Here is a 23,551-nt window from a genome sequence, read left to right on the forward strand (position 1 = left end):
CTACTTTGCTAAATACATCTCATCTTTTCCACTACTACTTAATTCTCCAACTACAACACTACTACAATCTACACCATCTATTGCCCATCATCACCAACAACAGTATTTTTTGTCTATAAATTACGTGTGTTCTGGAGGCTGATTTGTCTGTACATGGGATGATAAACTCGAATTTCTGAGAGAATAAACTCTACTACCACCGTATGAGATCGGCTAACTCACCTTCAACTGAAAAAGCCCATATAATGATTCCCCTCGTGACGACGAGAATTGCACCCAGGTCTTTTCCATTCAAAGGGTGCAATGTTCCGCTATTCTTCCAATTACGCTACGGCAGCTACAAGTTTGCAGTTATAGTCTGTGGTATTCATGAGTTCTGTTGCATTTCCTTTATCAGACTTCTTTATTACAGTGTTATTATTTTGGCATAAAAATTGAAGACCTTGTAATTCAAGTAAAGAAATATTCACAAGAGGAGGTTTAGCTTTAACACAAAATCTGTGTAATTTTTTCATGAACTTTGTTCCAGTTCACATTTCCTTTTTGCTAAATTTTCTCTTTTCTGGTCTCCACCTTTTCTGTGATCTTTATCATGGTCTCTTCTTCTCATATTTCAATTCATACATTCTTCTTGGTATTATCCTCGATGAGTCTTTGGACTCCCTGAAGGTGTAAAATAATAATTATTATTATTATTATTTTTAAATTCATTCTCATTACATGTCCAATCAATCCATATTCTATCATTCATTGTTGTTTTTTCCAACATTGTTCCTTAAAGCTCATTTTCATTGCTTGTATTCTACTTATGTGTCCTTTTCTTTGTCACCATGTCTCTACTGCATTAGTCAAGATGGAAAAAAAAAAGTAACTTATTATTATTACCCCAAGACCTCAAGGAGTCAAAGACTCATCTGAGAGGTCCTTTTATCACACACACACACACACACACACACACACACACACACACACACACACACACACACACACACACACACACACACATCTCATCATACCGTGTCTTAAACACACTCAAACTCCCTGCAGACACCACACTCTCAGGCAAGGCATTTCAATCATTCACAACTTTGCACGAAAAAAACCTGCCTCTCACTCCCCTACTCACACCCTCTTTATACAGTTTCCAGGGATGACCTCTGGTTCTCCTCTGATCTCCCACTATTCTCTGTAGAACTTCTCCACCACTGATCCTATAACAACCCCTTATAAACTTGTAGGCCTCTATCATATCTCCCCTCTTCCTCCTGTCCACCAGACTCTGCAAATTACATCTTCTCAATCTTTCCTCATACTCAACATTCCAGAGGTCAGAAACTACCTTAGTCAGTTGCCTTTGGGCCCTTTCCAACATCTCTTCATCCTTCTGAAAATCCGGTGACCAAATCTGGGCACAATAGTCCATGTGTGGCCTAATCAAAGCCTTATACAACGGAACAAGAATCTCCCTACTTCTACACATCAGTGCCCTCCGCATCATTCCCAGAAGCCTTTGTGTTGTCTTCACAATTTTGGTGATGTGTCCCCTAAATTTTGGACCCTTATCTACTGTCACCCCCAGATCTCTTATTTCTTCTACCTCCAACAATATATTCTCACCAAGCATAAATTCTGCATCCCATCTTTGTTTTCCAAATTTTAAAACCTTACATTTTGCAACATTGAACTCTCATCCCTATTTCCGTGCCCAATCACTCAATTTATTTAAGTCTTCTTGTAAGGCCACAACATCTTCACTACTCTTTATGGTTCGTCCCAACTTTGCATCATCTGCAAACAACTGAATATCTCCATCCGAATCTTCGCCAATATCATTAATATACAAGTTAAACAATAATGGCCCTAAAACAGACCTCTGAGGCACTCCACTAGTGACTTTCATTTTCCTGGATATCGCACCCCATACACAACTTATTGATACCTATCAGATAGCCAGTCTCCAATCCAATGCACTAATCTCATATCCAACCCCATCTGCTCTAGTTTGACTGTCAACTTATCATGAGGTACTCTATCAAAAGCCTTTGCGAAATCCAAGTATATTACTGTGTATCCTTCTCCTCTGTCCAAGGAAGCAGTCACTTTATTGTAATAAGTAAGTAGATTACTAAAACATGACCTCCCTTTAGCAAATCCATGCTGTCCATCAAAGATAATACCATTGTTGTCAACCCAACTTTGGATCCTAGTTCTCACAAGCTTCTCCAACAACTTAACCACAACACCTGACACAAAGATAGGCCTGTAGTTTGATGCTTGAGTTCGATCACCTCCTTTATGAAGTGGCACAATCTTGCCCTCCTTCCACTCCTTAGGAACTTGACCAAGTGTAATACTCGTATTAAAAAAAATATGTCAAGGCAGGTGTCAACTCCCTGGCACATTCCTTCAGAATTACACGGTGATATATTATCAAGTCCCAGTCCCACAGCCTTATTTACATCTAGTTTACTCAACTCCCCAAACACCTCTTGCTCACTTACAGTCGGTCTCTCCTCCCCATCATCAACTGCTCTCAATCTCTCACTGAAGTCACATTCACAAGATTGAACGATCTTTATGAACTGCTCATTAAGTATCTCGACCACACATTCTGCAACATCTGTCTTTATACCATTTTCTCCAATCAATGTCATCTTTCCATAATCATTCTTTCTTTTGCTGGCTACATATTGAAAGAACTCCCTAGGATTCTTTTTGGCTTCATTAGCTAACTGCTGTTCATACCTCTCTTTAGCTACTCTCACCAACCAAGTCATCCTCCTTACCTGGTCTTTGTAGATCTCATGAAATTGGTTATTTCCACTTCTCTTATGCTGCCTCCACAATGCCCTTTTTCTCTGTATCGCATGCTTAATCTCTTTATTCATCCATCTCACACCTACCTTATTTAACCTTCTCACCCTTGGAATACATTTAGACAGTGCATCTACTAGATAGTTTTTGAAAATTCCTCAAGCTGCAGTGATCTCTTTTCCAGCTAACTCCTCATTCAACACTACACCCACAAGCTGTCTCCTGAGCGCTTCATAATCATCCCTCCCCCCTTGTAGTTCCACATATACCCTTTTCTCACTGGGGTCCTTGCACTGCTGGCAACTACCCAGGTAATCACCTCATGGTCACTCTCACCAATTGGTGGGTGATTTGACACTTCATTTATAATTACATCCTCTGATGCGATGACCAAATCAAAAATCCTCAATACTCGTGTGCCCTCTGTTACATACTGTCTGAGGTAGTTATCCTCAAAAACTCAAGAAACTCATTTTCTTTACTTCCAGTTGCTATCTCATCATTCCAGTCTATATTGCCATAATTAAAATCACCCATAATGATTTTAATTATGGTCCAAGTATTTGATTCCGTTCACCTCTATCTCACACCATACTGCCTCGAAACCACTAGCACTATTTCTGTCTTGCATCTCTACTTTGTATGGATGTAACTCTTTCTCTATCATCAATAGTACTCCCCCCTCCCTTTTTACCTTCTATCCTCACGAAACATATCATACCCTTCCATCTCTATTCCTGTCAGGATGTCATCCTCTTCCAACCATGTCTCACTTATTCCAACAATCTTTGGGTGAACAGATGCAATTAGTGCAATCATTTCATCTGCCTTGTTTCTTATACTTCTAGCATTTGTATACAAAGACAACAGCTCATTTCTGGATCTACAGCTAGTTCCACTGATACCACTCACTCAATGTGATCTCTCCATGCTCGACTGGGGCCATTTCCCTTTCTGCTTCTTCATTTTAGAACCCTTTTCAATTCCAACTATTTTCTTGATCCCTGGTCATCCCATTCCTTTCCTGCCTACACATGCTCTCACCTCCTCTTGGAGCATCCACCTTTCTCACACTGTATACCCCTGTCCACCCTGAGTCTCCCCATTTCCCTGCTCCTCTTGCACACCCATTGTCTCATTTTCTATACTCATACTACTCACTTCCCCATTCATATCCACCTCTTCAAACTCTCCTGCTCTTTCACATCACTTCCTCTCGATCTGATTCATTCTCTCTATTCACTTCTCTATCTTCCAGCAGCAGTCTCTCCAAGCGACTCGCACCATAACCACTCAAATGCAGTCCATTGCTTCCATATAGCTCACTTCGTCCCTCAAACTCATTCCACACATTAACAAACTGTACTCCCATCTCCTCACACACTTCAGCCAGCATATCATTCATAACCCTTGCTCTCTGCCTCATTTCACCACAGATCTCAATTCATTCGTACCAATTAATACTATTAACTCTTTTGCTCGCTCCCACCTCATATCCAATGCCTCAATCACTCTACTCATTTTACTGCCTGGAAAACATACCTTGTGCACTCTATCCTCCAGCACACTTTTTATAATGGAGTCTCCATACAATGCCACTTGCTCATCTTTCATGTCATCATGATTTATTTTAATAGTTTTGACCTGAATTCTCTTAATTATGTTAATCAAAAGCTTGTATAGGATCTCAGTGTCTCAAAGTAAACTACTCACTGTTATAAAAGGTTTGGCACAGTGAAATCCTCCTTATTATTTTCTAGTTTAAACTTCCATCATAAGAAAATATACTTTCCAGATATTTGAAGTTTTCACTATTCTTTAAGACGTGCTTTAACACCATTAACACTTACACTTTCACTTTCCCAATGATTTAAAACCACACTCTCACTCTTCCTGCCATTAATATGTAACCCATAGTTATGTGTCACACTGTTCCATTTATCCAGTTTTTTTCTGCAGTTCTTCTGAATCTACTAAAATCACTACATCACCTTCAAACATTCTATTTCTCCTTTCATTAACTATATCTAGGACAATATTCATCACCCCATTGAACAACAAAAGTGGCATATTACCATATTTTAACTGTCAGGATTAAAGCAAGTTATCCAAGATTTTGCAAAATCCATATCACTTATGGAAACAGTCACTTACAGACAATTTTTTTTTTTTTTTTTACTAAGTTCAGTGTGAGTGCCTCTGCTCATGCTTTGGACAAACAGGATGTTCTGTCGAAAAATGACTACAAGAACACCAGTCTTAATATCAATAACAATAAACTTGAAAAATCTGGCCTTGCTCAGTATGGAGTGGACACTGATCATGATATCATATGGTCCAATACTCATATATTACTACGTCAGTGCAGGTTTAGGTTTGAGTACTTATTTAAAAAGAGTGCTACAATACTCTGTCCAAATTTAAATCAAACTGACTGCCTCTCTATTGCCATGATTTGAGAGGCTCATTCTCATAAATGGCAAGTAATGGTGTGTTCCATCTCTCTATTTTAATTTATGTATTCAGGGGGCAGAGCCCCCTAGTATCATATATTCTTTCATTCTAAGAAATTATGGAGACAACTGCTATCTCCATCCATCTACTCATTGGACATCAAGAGATGTATGGTCACACCAGTCCTTGTCAAGTAGTCCTGCCATATGCTTTTCTACAGGTTTCAACTCTCTGAAGATCAGTAACTCCATCCATCTCGTTATTGACAGTCTACCCTTTCATCTTTTTCCTGGAACTTTACCTTCTATTGCTGTTCAGAGAAGTGCTCCTTCCATCCTTTCAATCTGTCCAAAGTATTTCAACTTTCTTCTGTCAGTATCTTTAAGGAACCTTAAAGTTCCACCAATCTTTTCTAGCACCCATCCATCTGAAAGCTTTTCAGTATATGATATACTCAACAGCCTTCTATAACACCACATCTCAAAAGTAACTATCCTTTTACTATCAGACTTCTTTAGGTTTCAAGTCTCACATCCATGTCAACTTTGTTCTTGTGAATAGATCTGTCCTTCCAGATTTTAGACAAGTTTGTAACTGTTTTTAGCCATTCCTAGTCTTCTGATGTCTTCTGAACAGCAATTTTTCACATTACTAATGGAGCCCAGGTATTTAAACTTGCTGACTTCCTCAATCCTTTCTCATTAAGGTACACATGTTTCTCAAGAGCTTCCCTGTCTATATTTCCTTTGAGAACCATAACCTTTGTCTTGCTAGGATTGAGTTGAAGTTTGTTCTTACTGATCTTATTAACTTAGATTTACTCTGTTTCATTCTTGTCATTACAAAGAAGTACTGTATCATCAGCATACTTCAGATTACTGATCAATCTGCCACCTATCCTAATTCCTGTGTTTAAGCTCTTCCAGTACTTCATGCATGATGTCCTCATCATAGATACTAAACAGGTGAGGAGAGAGAGTAGACACCCTTGCTGACTTGAAGCCAGTCAGTTTATCCAACACCTCTTCTTACCATGGCTTCTTGTTTACTGTGCAAGTTAACTATCAACCTGATAATGTGTTGAGGAAAACCCATTAATTTCATTGCCTCTCACAATTTCACATGCTGAACACAGTCAAAAGTTTTGGAGTAGCCTATGAAACACATGACAATAGGGAGTGTAAATTCTTTCTACTTTTCAGTGATCTGTCTAAGGCAAAGGATCTGATCTCTGATACCCTTTCTTATAACCTGCTTGTTCCTTAGGTATCTCTGACTAACTTTGGCTTCAATCCTATTTAGAATAATCTTTAATAAAATTTTGCTTGCATGAGAGATTAAACTAATAGTTCTGTAATAATATAATAAATTTAGTTTAATCCTTTATCCCAGTGAGAGCAAACAAAGTTTGCGCCTGAAAATATCTTCAGGACATGGGAGATACTGGGATAGGAGTGTTGGTAGCTTGCTCCACCTTTGCTACGAGTTGCTTGGTGTTGTACTACTTACCCAGGTAAGATAGTACAACACTATATTCAGTCCTGAAGATATTTTCAGGTGCAAACTTTGTTTGGTCTCACTGGGATAAAGGATTAAACTAAATTTATTATAGTCTAACCTAGTGAAAAATAAACTTTCAATAATAGTTCTGTAATTTTTGCAATCCTTAATATCTCTCTTCTTGTGCAATGGTATGAAAACACTGACTTCTTCCAGTCTCTAGGTCATGATCCTATCTATCATATCCTTTTAATCAATCTGTGAAACACTCTTATCCATCTATCCATCCCCTGTGGCCTTAACTTTGCTGGGATTCCATCTGCACAGGGAGCCTTATTGTAGTTAAGCTGTTTAATTTCTCCTTTAACCTCATGCCTAAGTGGAGGAGGTTCCAAATTGAAATTTTCTTGGTAAGAAGCCTCCTCCAAACTTTCCTTATTCTCTCTATTGTACGGTTCTTCACAGTACTCTTTCTATCTACTTTTGGTTTCCAGTTCTTCTGTTAGTACTGCCCCATTCCTGCCTTTGATGACATTCAATTTGGGCTTAAATTTGTGCTTTAGGTCATGAACTAAATTAAGCATCATTTTATTCCATGTTAGAATAAAAAAATAGCTTCAGTTTAATTGACTTTGAGGAACCAAGGGTTTTGCAAAAATGTGATACTTTTTGAGAAGATGTTAATTCCAAGTCTAGTAATATTAGGATAATTTTGTTTTTATATAATTTAAGTGAGTATTTTTCTTTTTGTGCAGTAGATTGAAAAATTATAATTTCAAACTGAGACATGTGTACTGAAAATGTAATCTATGCAAACCTGCAGTACGAAGTCAGTAGAGTATTATTTGAATAAATGTTTTTATTATTGTTATCGTCCAGGCCTCCATGGAGTCAAAAGACTCATCATGGGAGGTCCTTCCTAAGAAACACAAAGTCTATCAAGACTCATCGAGGGGAGGCTCCCCCCCCTTAAGAAACACAAAGCCTATCATACCACTCCTTAAATTCATTGACCATTCTCACCACTCCATCAGGCAATGCATTCCATGGTTCAACCACCCTCCATGCAAAGAAACCACTCCTCACCTTCTTGCTCACAGTTTCCTTTCGTAACTTCCAGGGATGGCCTCTTGTCATCACTCCTTCCCACTGTTCAACCAGGCAAAAGAACTCCCCAGTGTCAACCCTGTAACCACCTCTCAACAGTTTAAAAGTCACAATCATATCACCTCTCCTTCTTCTATCCACCAAACCCTGCAGTCCACATTCCCACAGCCGATCCTCATAACCAAAATTGTACAGCCCTGAAACCATCTTTGTCATCCGTCTTTGTACCCTTTCCACAGTTAATTTATCCCCTTCAAATACTGGGGACCAAATCTGAGAACAATAGTCCAAGTGTGGTCTGATCAGAGTCTTATACAACGGAATGATAACCCTTTTATCTCTGCAGGTTAGTGTCCTTCTCATTATTGCAGCAATCCTCTGTGTTACCTTCACCACTTTTGCAATATGTCCCCTAAATTTCAGGTTTCTATCAATCATCAACCCCCAGATCTCTTGTCTCCCCTACTTCCTCCAGTATAACTCCTCCCATAGAGTATGCAGTGTCCCATCAATGTTTCCCAAACCTCAAGACCTTATATTTTGCTGCATTAATGCAGCAAATGTTATTAAATGTTTGTTAAATGTGTGCATTAAATGTTTGCTAAATTTAAATAAAAAATTTGTAATAATTTTTAATATTCATTTCCATTTGTAATTTTTTTTCCCCCAGAATGAAATCCATGAACGTGTGAAACATCTATTAAAATGTTTTGATGTTTGCGATGATACTACAATAATATTGGTCTTCAGTAAGCAGTTCCTTATAATCACCTTTGGCATTCATTATGTAATTACTAGTGATAATAAGACAATCTTATCATTTCTTTGTTAGTGGTTATAGAGGGGGGAGGAGAAAAAGGTTATGGCTAGAATGCTAACAGAATATAGGAATGGACGTAGGTATCATACACCACCAGCAACACCCACAGGCAACAGAAAGTACATTCAGACTGGAGCAGAAGGTGATACCAGAACTAGACTCAGTTTTAGTCCTTCAGGTTTACTACATAATTTCATGCTACCACTGCCATTTCGAAGAAGAACTAAATCAAAAGTAAGAAAAGTTTTTCATTAAAATTTGTAATAATGCTTGAATTTTTATTCATATTTAATTTGAAGCTTTTATCTAAAAATCCACTACTATATGTTTGTAATGAAAATACTGTATATTTAAAACTGAGACTAGCAACTTGTTTTCATTGGTTTTATGTATATATATGTGTGTGTGTGTGTGTGTGTCAGTTCTACACATAATAAGTGGAAGAACCTATAGCATATTAGTGCTATGTGTAGAATATAATTGAGGGTTGGGCTTCTTGAGAAAGGCTGTTCCAGAAAATAAAGATGGAATAAAAGAGGACAAGCTATTTTAATGTGTTGTTTGCATTTGGGTTGAAAGAGATGTTGGGCAGCTATTGCTTCTGTTTTAACAGACCCAGTAGTGGGAAGTGGAGGAATGATGAATGCCAGTTTTATCTCCCAAGAAAGGTTAGAGGTAAATGTCAGTTAAAGGAGAAAGGGATCAGATCCTGTTCTGGTAAATATGAAGGTAAGGAAAGGTAGTTTAGTTCTTTTTGTGAAAAAGAAGGCATGATTGCATTTTTGTAGCATTGAAGGTAACCAGGTTAACCTTGCTCAATTGAAGAATGGTATAGAAATCAGTGTTTAAGATAGTGGTTGTAGAAGACCTTGAATCTTGGTTAAGTACTGCATGGCTTGTGAAATGATTCAGGAGAAATGGTGCATATTAGTGTATTATCACAAGAAAAACTCATAGAAAAAAAGAGGACAGATGATAGAACAGAGCCTTGAGGCACTTCTATATTGATAGAGAAGCTCAAATTTAGAAATCATCCATCCTGAAAAAGTGAATGACAGAAAGCTGGCCCCTCCAGTTACAGAGGATGAAAGGAAGGTGAAAATGTTAAACAATTCAAAAGTAAATGTGCTTGGTGCCAAACCTGTTTATTTTTTTTGCTAAAGAAATGCATTTGTGAGTCACATGTAGGTCTGAGTTTCAGTTGAGATTGGTGCTCAAATTTTTTGACTTGTTTGTCACTTTTTTTTTTTTTTCCTTTCAAACTCATCACTGGCTACATACATGTATATCTTGTAACTCTGGAAAATATATTTCAAGGAAATTGTTGTGTCGGAAATAACTGGCCCACTATCCGTAGGCCATTTGTTTTGGACCCAACATGAGAGAATAGAAACTTAAGGAAAGGACATGCTTATACTTCCAAGAACAGGGCTGAGGAAGTACTGAACATATTGTGATCCAAAGGTATGTCAACTTGATTAAAAATATTGTTGTAAAATAAGCTAAAAACTGTGTTTTAGAATCATGCCCAATACAGGGAAAATTACGTTAACAATTCAGAGTTAAAGTAACCAATCAACAGCACGTGATAATCAATGACACAGCAGAAAAACCGCAAAGTCACCCGGTAATCCCTGCCGCGATAGTTCCGTAAAGATAGATGCCCAGAGAAGAATATGACCTCATCGGTACCTAACCAATCGGCTATAGCTAAGTGCATGACGTAGACAGTGAGAGAGGGTGCTCGCGAGGAAGATATAAGGAGCGGCGCACGGTTCAAACGTTCTCTTGTTTTTCTGTTCCTGTGTTTCCGTTCGAGCCTGGATGGTCGAGGAAGCTTGTTACCGGTGACCAGCAACTATCTCTTGTTGCTGTTATAACCGAGACGAACAAAGCTACCTGTGGAATGAAGCCAGATTTCCAATAAGGAGCCATTGGTAAACCACACCAATGTAAAGACAGTGAAGGACAACCTTCGAAGAAGAAATGAGTAAGTCGCAGCAGCCAGGGAAGCGAGTGACTGATGAATACGGAAGTCTTGCCATATCCGAAATGAGTGCGTGGGGAAGTCACAGAACCCTCACTAGTAAAGACAAGATGGTAAAGTACAACATTTTTATCTATCTTATATAATTGTAAAACGTAAAGAAGAAAAGGGGGACAAAGGATTGAAGAATTCCATGCATACTCTTAGTGACTGTGTTGGACTAATTGTCTGTGTTAGAAGACTTGTGCTATTCTAAAATTGTACCCAAAGGGAAACATGACTTTTGAACAGTTTGCTTGGAAGAAGCTGATAGTTGTAGTATTGAATATAAGCCTGACTTACACTTAAAGTGTGGGGCATAGAAACTTTACAGAGTTTAACTTCGTCCTCCATGTTAGAGTTTGAATTAGTGTGAATTTGATATGCCATGTGTAAACCTTACTTATAATTGTACGTAGAGAATGAATATTGATTAATTTTGTAAAGGTGGATTGAGTTTGAGCTTAATTGTAATGCAGAGATATCTAGTTGAAATACTTAAGCTTAGTAGATGAAATTTTGGATCACTTAATCTTAGAAAGGGGGGATTTAGAGTTTCAATTCTGAACAAGCTCATAATTTAGTAATGAAGTTATTATTTCATGTATACTTAGAATGTATAATAGAAATGTATCTTTTCTTGTGCTATAATAAATGTATTATTTTAAACCAAAGTTTATAAGGTCTGTTGTTTGAGACTGACCTACCACTTATAAAAAAAAGTTCAGACCTGTGTGAGTGAGGGGGAACATTTATGCAAGGTAGAGAGGGGAGCCACGACTGCACACCACGTGATCCCTATGTTAACTAATGTTACCAAGATAGCTAATTAAGTATCAGGAACTAGTTACCGGCTGGCACAGTCAACCATAAATAAATTTGTCGGAAACGAAATTCTGATATACAGGAATATAGGATAATGATAGTAGTAAAGCAAAATAAGAAAAGAAAGTATAAGATATAACAAATAGCTCTCTCTATGTTCACTGGGCATCTACAGATGCCGTATGGTCACTCCGATGCTCGATGATGTTCCACACCCGGCCTCGCCATGTAGTCCTGTTGTTTGCTTTTCTGGCAGCCTCAACTCTCTGAAGATCAGTCGCTCCACACATGCCATCCATCCATCTCATTGATGGTCTACCCCTGCCTCTTTTTCCAGGAACTTGACCTTCTATTACTGTTCTGAGAAGTCCTCCTTCCATCCTTTCTATGTGTCCAAAATATTTTAACTTTCTTCTGTCAATATCCTTAAGGAGCCTTAAAGTTCTACTAATCTTTTCTAACACCCATTCATTTGTACGCCTTTCAGTATATGATATCCTCAACAGCCTTCTGTAACACCACATCTCAAAAGCAGATATCCGTTTCTTATCTGACATCTTTAGGTTCCAAGTCTCACATCCATAAGTTGCTGTTGGAAAAACAACTGCATCTAAAATCCTCAACTTTGTTCCCATGGAGATAGATCCATCCTTCCAGATTTTAGACAGGTCTCTGACTGTTGTTTTAGCCATTCCTAACCTTTTTCTGACATCTTCTGAACAGCAATTCTTCACATTAATAATGGATCCCAGGTACTCAAACTTGCTGACTTCCTCAATTCTTTCTCGATTAAGATACACTTGTTTCTCAAGAGCTTCTCTGTTTGTTTTTCCTTTGAGAACCATGATCTTTGTCTTGCTAGAATTGAGTTGAAGTCCTCTGTTATTACTGATCTTGTTAACTTTGTCAAGAATTAGTCCTAGTTCTTCCATGTCATTACAAAGGAGTACTGTATCATCAGCATACCTCAGATTACTGATCAATCTACCTCCTATCGTAATTCCTGTCCTGAGCTCATCCAATGCTTCACGCATGATGTCCTCTGCATATATACTAAACAAGTGAGGAGAAAGCAAACATCCTTGTCTAACTCCTTTTCCAACTTGAAGCCAGTCAGCAATCCAACACCTGTTCTTACTGTGGCTTCTTGCTCCTTATACAAGTTGGCTATCAACCTGATAGTGTGTTGAGGAAAACCCATTCTTTTCATTACTTCCCACAGTTTCACATGCTCAACACAGTCAAAAGCTTAGAGTAGTCTAAGAAACACGTTACCAGAGGGAGTCTGAATTCTTTATATTTTTCTATGATCTGTCTAAGGCAAAGGATCTGATCTCTGGTGCCTCTACCTTTCTTAAAACCTGCTTGTTCCTCGGGCATCTCTGCCTCAACTTTGGCCTCAATCCTGTTTAGCATGATCTTTAATAAAATTTTGCTTGCATGAGATATCAAACTAATAGTTCTATAATTCTTGCATGCCTTCTTATCACCTTTCTTGTGTAGTGGTATGAAAACTGACTTCCAGTCTCTAGGCCATGATCCTGTCTCCCATATCCTTGTAATCAATCTATGAAACACTCTTATCCCTCCATCCCCTGTTTCCTTAATTAACTCTGCTGGGATTTCATCTGCACCTGGGGCCTTATTGCTGTTGAGCTGCTTAACTGCTCTTTCAACTTCATGCCTAAGTGGAGGAGGTTCCAAATCAAAATTTTCTTGGTGGGAGGACTCCACATTTTCTTTATCCACTCTGCTGTACAGTTCCTCACAGTATTCTTTCCATTTGTTTTTGATTTCCAACTCTTCTGTTAGTAATGATCCATTCCTATCTTTGATGACATTCAATTTAGGCTTAACCTTGTGCTTTATGTCACAAACTAAATAAAACATCCTTTTATAATTATGCCTTCTCATCTGGAACTCTATTTCTTCGCATTTATTAGTATAAAACTTTTCCTTGTCCCGCTTGATGGCTCTTCTGACTTCTCTATGTAATCTCTTGTATTCTTCGGTCCCTGTGTCTCTTTGTTTTTCCAACCGCCTTCTTTTGATTAGTTCCCATGTTGAATCTGATATCCATGGGTCTCTTGGTTTTCTTATTGGGCCAGGATACGTCTTTGCTGTATCCTGTATTATCATCTTGACTCCTTCCCAAAGCATTTCTGGTGAGATTTCCTCATTGGTCTCCAAAAAATCATCCAGCTGAGTTGGTTTCTTCTGTGAATCCACTAGGAATTACTCTAACATCCAATCTAGTGGAATGTGCCTGACCTGGAAGTTTTCGGAGGCTTAGTCTTACTTTGGCTCTTACCAGCTGATGGTCTGTACCACAATCTGCTCCAGGACAAGTATGCACATCAGAGATGCTTGTCTTACACCGCTGGAGAGCCAGGATGTAATCAATCTGGTGCCTTGACCTATCAATGTTAGATGTCCAAGTATAGGTCCGTTGTGGATGTTTCTGGAAGCAGGTATTGGTAATAACTAATCTGTTAGCACGGACAAATTCCAACAGTCTTTCACCATGGGTGTTACATTCACCCAGACCAAACATGCCACACTCCGGCCTGACTCTCATACTCTTTCCCACTTTTGCATTTAAGTCTCCTAAGATGTACAGTATGTCTCTCCTTGGTTGGCAGTCCAAAACAGTTTGTAATTTTCATAGAATTCTTCACTCTCTTCTTCAGGCCTATCCGTGTGGGGTGCATAAACTACCACAGTTGATACATTGATAGGCTGAGCCTGAAATGAAATGCATGTCACCCTTCTCCGGATTTGTGAAAGAATCCATCCTTTTTGCACTCCACGTTAGAAATAACGATGACTGCATAAACCAGCACTTATAAGTGTTCACTAGAAAGTGCCCTCTAGTGCTTCACCACTTGAGTTCGGACCATGCATTGTATGATAAAAAGTGGTTGTTTAGGTGTGTTCTACCTCCCCTTAAAGTTTGGCCCAAGAGTTCTGAGTTACCCTGTATATATATATATATATATATATGAAACGTACTATTAACTCGGGGTTGGGATATGTTCATTTTTTAAATTAACTGACTTAAACCCGAGAATTATAACACAATGACATTTATTTGAAAAAAACGCAACATGTTTCGTCAAAAATGACTTCTTATTATCCCGCCACCAACGTAACAACGTAGAGACACAGGACGACTCCAAAGGTCATATCGTCTTGCCATATATCAGCACACTATCCAAAAAGCTGAGCAGAATTCTAAAGAAGTTTAACATAAAAACCTGCTTCTCGACTCTGCCAAAAATAAGATCACGCTTCAACAACTATAAACAACCTCACAACCTTCTACAATTCCCAGGTGTATACAAGGTTACTTGTGAATGCGGAAAGCCTTACTATGGACAGACAGAAAAATCTATCTTACTACGTCTCGAAGAGCATCAGAGAGACATTGCCTATAAGAGAACTAGAGCTACTGCTCTGTCGGGCCATGTCCTGCTTTCAATAAACACGAACAACGAAGGCCACCAACATGAAATAGATTGGACATTGACTTCAAACCTACACATCAGCCATGATGAAATAGAGCGCCGCATTGTAGAGTCAAGGGAAATCACCTTAGACCCTTTTCATTTGAATAATAATCTTAGCTATAATTTGGCAGACTCTTTCAACTCTACTATTAGATACTGGAGATCGCGTGATTCCACACACGCACAGGTGTACAACAATAGAACTTTAACTCGGACTGTAGTTCAAGCTCATAACTGTAATTTACAGTCGAATATTATGGCTTTATAGTTGTATAGCTTTAGAGTGTGTCAATGTTAATTTAAGTGTCTTTTATTGTCTTTCTATGTTCTTATCGCCTGAAGAAGTCATTTTTGACGAAACATGTTGCGTTTTTTTCAAATAAATGTCATTGTGTTATAATTCTCGGGTTTAAGTCAGTTAATTTAAAAAATGAATATATATATATATATATATATGCGTGTGTGTGTGTGTGTGTGTGATAATTAGTTACATTGACTTGGTGATTAGATATGTTAATTTTTTTTTTTTGACTGACTGAAACCGAGAAAATAGATAAGTTAATTTAATGGAGCCCACAACATGTTTCGTCAAAATGACTTCTTCAGGTGTGGTAACACTTAAAGCAAATTTAAAAAAAACAACATAAAAACACTTTGCCATTAGAATAACAGACTTGTAAACTGAAGTTAAGTTTGAATTGTCGTTATAGTCCATTCTGTAGTTCTGTTGTTGTGCAAATGCGAGCGTATGAGTTCACGTGTACACCAGTATCTAATTGCAGAACTATGTGAGTGCGAGTCAGGTAGACTATAACTGAGGTTGCTGTTGATGTGAGAAGGTCTAGGACAATTTATTTGGATTCCACTATGCTCCGTTCCACTTCATCATGAAATATAAATGTTTGATGTTGCGTTCCAATCTACTCCATGTTGGCGGCCCTCATCATTTGTGTTCACTGAAAAAAAGACATGACATGAGAGTGCGCTTGTCTGATTCTATTGTATGAAATGTCTCTCTGATGTTCCTCTAGTCGTAGGAGGATTGACTTCTCAGTCTGGCCATAGTATGGCCTCCCACAATTACACATTATTTTATATACACCCGGGAACCAAAGATAGTTATGAGCTTGTTTTGGGTGGCTTAGAACTGACCTTAGTTTTGGAAGAGTTGAAAAACACGTTTTTATATTAAAGTTTTTCAAAATTCTTCCTAGTTTCTGGGAGAGCGAGCTGATGTACGGTAAAGAAATATAACCCTTGGGGTTGTTAGGAACCTCTGTGTTGTTTCGAGAGTGCTGGTATAGTTGCCTCTTAATGTTTTTGGAAGAATATCCATTATATATGAAAGTTCTTTCTAGATATTTTAGTTCTTCTTCTTCAGACAGTACTGAGCGAGCATGGTGAGCTAATGTGGAAATGATATCTAACTTTTGTGCGTGATAGTGATGTGAGGATGCATGTAGGTATCTATCTGTATATGTTGATTTCCTGAAGATTGAGATCCTTAAAGAATCAGACATCTTAGTAAGCTTCGTGTCTAGAAATGAAAGGGAACCATTTTCTTCAATCTCGACGGTAATTTTTATGTCTTGGTGGAAGTTATTTAAATGATTTAGAAAGATGTGAAGATTCTCTACATCATACTCCCAAGTAAGGAATATATCGTCCACATAGCAGGTGACACATACTCAAGACTGCAATCCTTTTGGAAATTTTCTACCTGTTCTGTTGCTAGTTATATCTAATAATTTTTCAAACTAATTATTCTAGACTAGTATAATGTTGCTATCTTTAGTTATTAGCATTAAGCTTACTTAATAATCTCAAGCACTTAATGTTCTTCAGTTTCCAGTCATCTGTCGTTTCTCTGTTGTATTCACTGCTATATTATGTTTTGATTTATTATGTGTTATTGCCAGTAACCTGTTCGACTGATAACTATTGATTTTGATAGACAACAGTGTGCACAGTCATTCATATATTTCAGTGGTTGGAAAGCATTTTCTCTAAGGATGTCAAATCATTATATCAAAATTCTTATAATTCCAAAATGATATTTTCTATCACATATTCTTAATATTGTGTTTATGAAATTGTTCTAATCAGAATACATTGGGGGAGGGGGAGTCACTTGCTATAATTTTGTGTTCAGACGTTCTAATTCCCTGTAGCTTCATTCCAAGTTTCCAATTGCTGAGATGCAATTTGGTAAGTTTGACCAGTCCTAGTGGGGAATTTGACCTGCAGGAGTTTGAATTGAAGCCCATTGTGCCATATTTTGTTGAATACGTTGGCAACATCCAGGAATATTGCCCCTGTGTGCTGCTTCCAGTTGAACTTTATGTTGATATTTTCCATGACTCTGAGAACTTGCTATTCATTGGAATGAAGCTCCTGGAATCCAGATTGCTCATTGGAAATGAGATTCAATTCTTTAGTTACTTTCTGCAGTCTTATTACTATTACCCTCTCTACTATTTTTTCTAGGCAGGAAAGCAGGCTGATTGAGTGATAGTCTTGGGGAAGGTGTGCTGATTTTCCTGGTTTTGGGATTAAGATTACATCTGCTACTTTCCATTGTTCTAGAAGTAGTGATATCTTAATATTACATTAATAATAGTAACAATGTGGCTTTATATGACAGGCATTTGATGATTTTGTTAGAAATCACATGTAAGCCTGGTGCTTTTCCTATGATTTCATGGAACCTCAGCAGGTGATGGGGATTGGATGAAGTTAATTGGCTGTGGTTTATGTATTCTCTGCATTTTAGCATACAACACACCCAGGTGGGTATTTTACTGATGAAGTGTAGATCAGCATGGGTGTAGTTTGGACTGCATTGCTTCTCTAGGCTGTCAGCAAAAACTTCACATTTGTTTACATCATGGTATACCAGACCACATTTACCATGGATTGGTGGGAGAGATTTACAGTCATGCATAGAGTTTTAGTTATTTTTCAGAGCATCTGGTCTTCTGTGGTTAAGCTGAAGTTTTGTCACCCATTGTTCATTTTGATAGTTTTTAAGCACACATCGAACTTCTTTTATAGCCTTTTTGAGTGTTGTTGGTATTCTAGGGCTGGCATTTTATGGTATTGGCACCTGGTTGTGTTTTCTTTTCATGGATCAGGTTTTTAATCTCATCCACAAGTGAGTCAGAGTTTGTGTGTGGCACATCTGCAGTAGCAGCTGTTATAAGCATGAATTTTAGTTCTTGATTTTTTTTCCCCTTTGAATCAATGGTGGAAACTAGACCACCAGATTTGTGTAGAGCAGTTATTAGTTTTGTCCAATTAATGGCTGGGATGTTTTCTTAATGCAAGCCTAGGTTGGAGTAAAACTGTGTTGTGATCAGAGCTGAGGTTGTCCATCACACTTAAGATGCTAACATTAAATCAATACAAAAATCATGTATTTTTGATATATCAGTAATAAAATGGTGTATTGCCCTATTATTAAAATACCATGAATCAGAAATAATTATAGAAATTTTTTTCATTTGATTACAGTGTATATTATACTCTAGAAGAAATTAATTATTTTTTCATTCATCTAATGTCCTGTATGCTGTAGTGTACTTCAGAAATAAAGTTAATTTTCAGTTTGAAAACATACAGTACAGAATGGACCAGTTTCGACCTTTATTGAGGTCTCATCAGTGGAAGCTAGACCCAGAGGTCTAGGAAGAACTTCTAACAGCTATCTCTAATCCAGAGTATTTTAATAATAAGGTGTGACACCTTTTGGCTACTCATATATGAAAATGACTTCTGCATTATTTCCACCTTAGTATCACTTCTGGATCTGGCTCCCACTAATGAGACCTCAATAAAGGTCGAAACTGGTCTGGGTAGTGACCCTTCACATAATGCATAGCATTATACATGTCTGCAAGGATATGTGCTTTGCATTATGGGATACTAAGGCAAGTAATGTGAAGTCATTAGCTTCTATATACGAGTTGCCATAGTCCAGGTGCAAACTTTGTTTGCTTACACTTGTATAAAGGATTAAATCACATATATAATTTCTTGGTATCTTTAATTTATGTCATTTTGGAGACTTCTTTAAACCTCTAAACACAGCTTTCAAATTAGTATATGGCTTTTTTTTTTTTTTATTATTTTTTTTTTAAGTTAAACAAATTACCAGATATTTCTCCCTTACTAGTATGATAAGCCCGGTTTGATTTGTATGCTATTTTTCTCTCAACTTTCTCGATGTGTTCTTCCATGCAACTTTCTGCAAATGTCACAAGTGCAGAATATTTTATAAAAACCTGTTTGGTAAATTCTTATCTTAAATCAGCATAGATCAACTTACATGAAGGATCTAAAATTCCCAAAACTAGGTTATAGTAGGTTACAGAGCACAGATCATTAATAAAGCATGTATGTGACATCTTAACATGATATGCACTATCAGTGTAATAATGATTCCATTAACATTAGTCTGTGTATTAAAAATCATTCTGCTACCATATGTTTTTTCATATTGAAAATTGACTGTATTCCTGATGAGGTATGCCACAGCATATAAGAAACTAGATGAATGAATGAATGAAGGAATAATTTCTACTTTCATAGTTACGTAGTTATACCAGAATTCTTTACAATAGATGGCAGAACTATGGCTTGATATCAGTAGTTTATAAAATTACTCTTGTATTTTGTTTCACAGAATCCATCTCGCCATCATACTTCCCATGGTACAATGAGACCTAGAGAGTTAATAGAACTAGCTAATTTTGGTGTAGTAGAACTAGAACCTACAGAGAAAGGTATTGGCCATGATTTTAGACCAGCTCAACTCCGAAATCCAACATGGTGCGATCGATGTGGGGATTTCATTTGGGGGCTATACAAGTCTAAGGAGTGCCTTCGATGTAGCAGTGAGTATCAAGGTGTTTCCTAATTTAAATATTATTATATGGAAACTTCCATAGAGTCTAAAGTCACATTGAAAGACACTCATACTGTCCATTCACACAATACTTATATCTCTCCTTAAACTGATTCATTAACATTGGCCTCTAACAACTTTTCTACTCACTTGTTCTCAAGCAAAAATGTAGTTCTCATGCCCTCATTAACCATACCTTTACACAACTTACAAGAGTAGGCCATTGCTCTCCCATTCTTATTTATTGGAAAATTTCTTTGGCATCTACTCTATAAAACTCCTTTAATGACATATATTTCTGTCATGTCTTCTCTTTATCAACTAAACTATATAACCTACAAACCTGCACTCGTTCTCATTCTGAACATTCCACAGATCATCGCTTAGCTGAATCTGCTTCAGTACAACTAAATTTGTACATGGTGGTCCAGATGTGGCCATATCAGAACCGTAAAAATAAAAAATAAAGAGGAATAATAATCTTCATCTCTCTCTACTTGCTGGTGTGTTCTTCAGCATACAAGTCATTCTTTGAATTATTTTGTCCACTTTTGCAATATGGCCTCTCAACTTCAAGTTCTCTATCCATCATCACTCATAAATCCCTTGTCAGCTTCCTGCAGTCCTGTTCCATCACTGTAATATATTGCTTGTAATCATTTACTTCACTTGTAAGCCCATACAGTCTATTAAAATCATCATGCAACTACATCACTGTTATTGACTACTGTCCTCACTCAGCAGTATACTGCTGAGTACAAATTAAAGTAGCAGTGACTCAGATCTAGTAGAGCCTTGTGCTATGTTAATATTCATCTATCTTCTCTTGAATTCTACTCAGCAGTATATTACTACTACCACCACCACCACCACCACTCCTTGATGTCTTGCTGTCAACTGCCCTCTTATTCTTGTCACCACCTAATTTACTCACTGTCTATAAATTACTGAGGCAAGACATATTCTTCACAAACCACTGCTGTTCTCCATAAAGTATCATGTTCCTTTCCTTCAATTTCTGAATTTTTCCCTTAAACAATTTTTCCAATACCTTAATCACCATTCCTGATATATATATATATATATACACATACTTTTTTTTTTAAATACTGATGCCATATGCGAGAAGTCAAAAGACCTATAAGGACATCAGTGCTGTGTCTGAGGTGCAGCTGAGGAGTCAGAAGTTTATTGACATTGTTTTTTTTTTTTTTTTTTTTTTGAAGAATTGCAGATTGTATCTGACTGGAAATACTTCTTGTGGTGGGCAGTTCTAGAGGACTGTGGTAGATGGAGTTAATAAAGAAAGAAAAAATTAGGTTCAATGTGTTTGCAGTTGCACAGTGAAGAAGTGCTGGGCAGCTGCTGCTCTTGTGTTAATGGCTACAACAGAAAGTGGGCCAGTGACCATTGAAGTAACCATAGACAGATAGACAAAGAGCTGAAATACTGTGTCTATGAGGTAAGAGGTTGAAGTAAATCTGTAAGAGAGGGATCATTGATGAGCTGAATTGCTCTCCTCTGGACAGCATCAAGAATTTTTAAGAGAAGTTTTAAGTGCTCCATCCCAAATATGTGAGCAGTATTCTAAACACAAGCAAATTTGGGATTTGTATATTGTTAAGAGTTGGTTGGGTATAAAACAGCATCTTAAATGAAAGAGAATGCATAGTTTGTTGGATGCCAAGGAAGCTTTTGTGATGTGTTTGTGTCAGGAAAGACTGGAGATGAATGTTAGTTCATGCAGGGAGATATGATCTTTATGTGGTGATTTGTGCCTTACTGGGGATAAGGGAATATGAGCTGAGATTTCTTTTGCAAGAGAAGAGGCAAGACTGTGTTTTGGTATCACTGATTGTCCTTGCCCCCCCCCCCCCCCCCCATTGAAGGATAGCATGTAGATCAGTGTTTATGAAACTAATTGCAGATGATATTGATGCTTGGGATATCTGCACATTGTGTGATATTATTGTCTATTGCCTAGAAAGTTGTGGATAGGATTAGTGGTGATTGAGAGTAGGTCATTTATGTACATGAGAAAAAAAGAGGTAGGTGATAGGACAGAACTCTAAGGTACTCCTGCATTGGTGGTAAAGCTCAAAGAGGAAGCTAGCAACCCAATTACAAAGGGGGACATGTTGACAAAAGGATAGCAGTTTGTTTATCAGACCTGAATGCCAGATACAATGAACAGTACTATAAATGTCAAGAGCAACAGCAAAAGTTTCGCCAAACCTCCATTGCACTTTCAGGTGATGGGCAATGTAAGCTAAGAGGTCAATAGTGGAACTTGAATGGCAGAATCCATACTGGTGGTTGCCGATTAGTTGAACAGAGGAGTTAGCTGTTGATTACTTTCTCCATTATTTTGCCCTCTGATCACTCCCCCTGAGACTTGACCAGAGCTGAGCCTTAAATTCATCACTACTGTCACAGGCAATACCAATTCTCTTGCACCTTCTTGTAATAACATATAAGCTGATGCCTCACCTAATCCTCTGGCAGTATTCACATTGAGATTTTGCAATAGCCTAAGCACCCAGTTAATCTGCTTCTGTTTCTCACATCAGTCCCTGGCACATCAACCACTGCATTATCTCCACATGGATGCCACATCTTCACAGAGTGATCATTCAATAACTCAACCATTCCTTTTACATCTCCATCTTCAGCATTCATCAGAGTTATCCTACAATGATCATTCTTTCTTTACTCATTTTTGTAAGAAAAAAATCTTTGATTTCCTTTTACCTCCTCAGATAATTCCCTCTTATAATCTGATTCTGTCTTCATTTCCATGCTGATCACTCTTCTTTTCTATGCTTTGACTAGTGATTGCTCATTATCTTTCTCTTTATATAATCTATTTGCAACATTTTCTTTTTTTATGTAGCTCCTGCTTAATGATGCTACATATCCATTTAACTCCCAACTGATTTATTCTCCTGAACCTAGATAGGCACTTTGATACTACTTTTCTCAAATGCCCTTGGCCATTTCATATGCACTGCTGACATACTTTCTTTGCAGCTTATTATGCTATAGCACTGTTCTAAGCTAATGCCTAAGTTAGTCTTAATCACCTGCTCGGTAGTTCCACATATGCTCTGTCTAAGCTGAAAATTCTGCATGCTGCTAGCTACCTTTTGAAGTCAAGAATGCATGATCATTTTCTCCAGTCAGAAGCAATCTTGATTATGGACAAATCCTCTGACACTATTACCAGATCCTGTACTTTGAAATCCTGGGACCTTCTCCGTCATATGAAGAATTGTTGTAAGTTTCTTCAAATGAAGGTAAAATAGCTGGTCTCATATGTATCTCCTCTTTATAATTGTAGCTTCCTTTATCATCCAAATCTTACTAATGCTGATAATTTTTGACCAAGTGAAACCAACCAACTCCAAAAACTCCTAACCATTGTTTGAGAGATACTTGTGTCATGAGAGGTTTCTTTAACACAAAAAACATATGTGGATTGTTTATATTAGATAAAAAAAAAGTACATAATGTGTCTTCATTGTGAGGCCAGATAGCCTGTTGTCCTCTTCCTATTTCTTCTATTCTATGAAAAACCTCACCCACATTGA

The 23,551-nt window shown here is 37.6% G+C and overlaps 1 protein-coding gene across 2 annotated transcripts in view; it reads left to right on the plus strand.

Moving 5' to 3' along the window:
- LOC150100732 (ras association domain-containing protein 1-like) overlaps positions 1 to 23,551 on the plus strand; it is a 186,229-nt gene that overhangs the window by 16,181 nt on the left and 146,497 nt on the right. For both annotated transcript variants that reach the window (XM_090401801.1, XM_090401802.1), the window contains exons 3-4: positions 8,546 to 8,929; positions 19,740 to 19,950. In XM_090401801.1, the coding sequence (XP_090257927.1) occupies positions 8,738 to 8,929; positions 19,740 to 19,950 (403 nt within the window). In that variant the 5' untranslated portion in view covers positions 8,546 to 8,737. The remainder of the gene's footprint in view (positions 1 to 8,545; positions 8,930 to 19,739; positions 19,951 to 23,551) is intronic.

Source organism: Typopeltis vanoorti, chromosome 12 (assembly GCF_054136105.1).
Source record: "Typopeltis vanoorti isolate ZY-2024b chromosome 12, IOZ_Tvanoo_1.0, whole genome shotgun sequence".
NCBI classification, from domain to species: domain Eukaryota; kingdom Metazoa; phylum Arthropoda; class Arachnida; order Uropygi; family Thelyphonidae; genus Typopeltis; species Typopeltis vanoorti.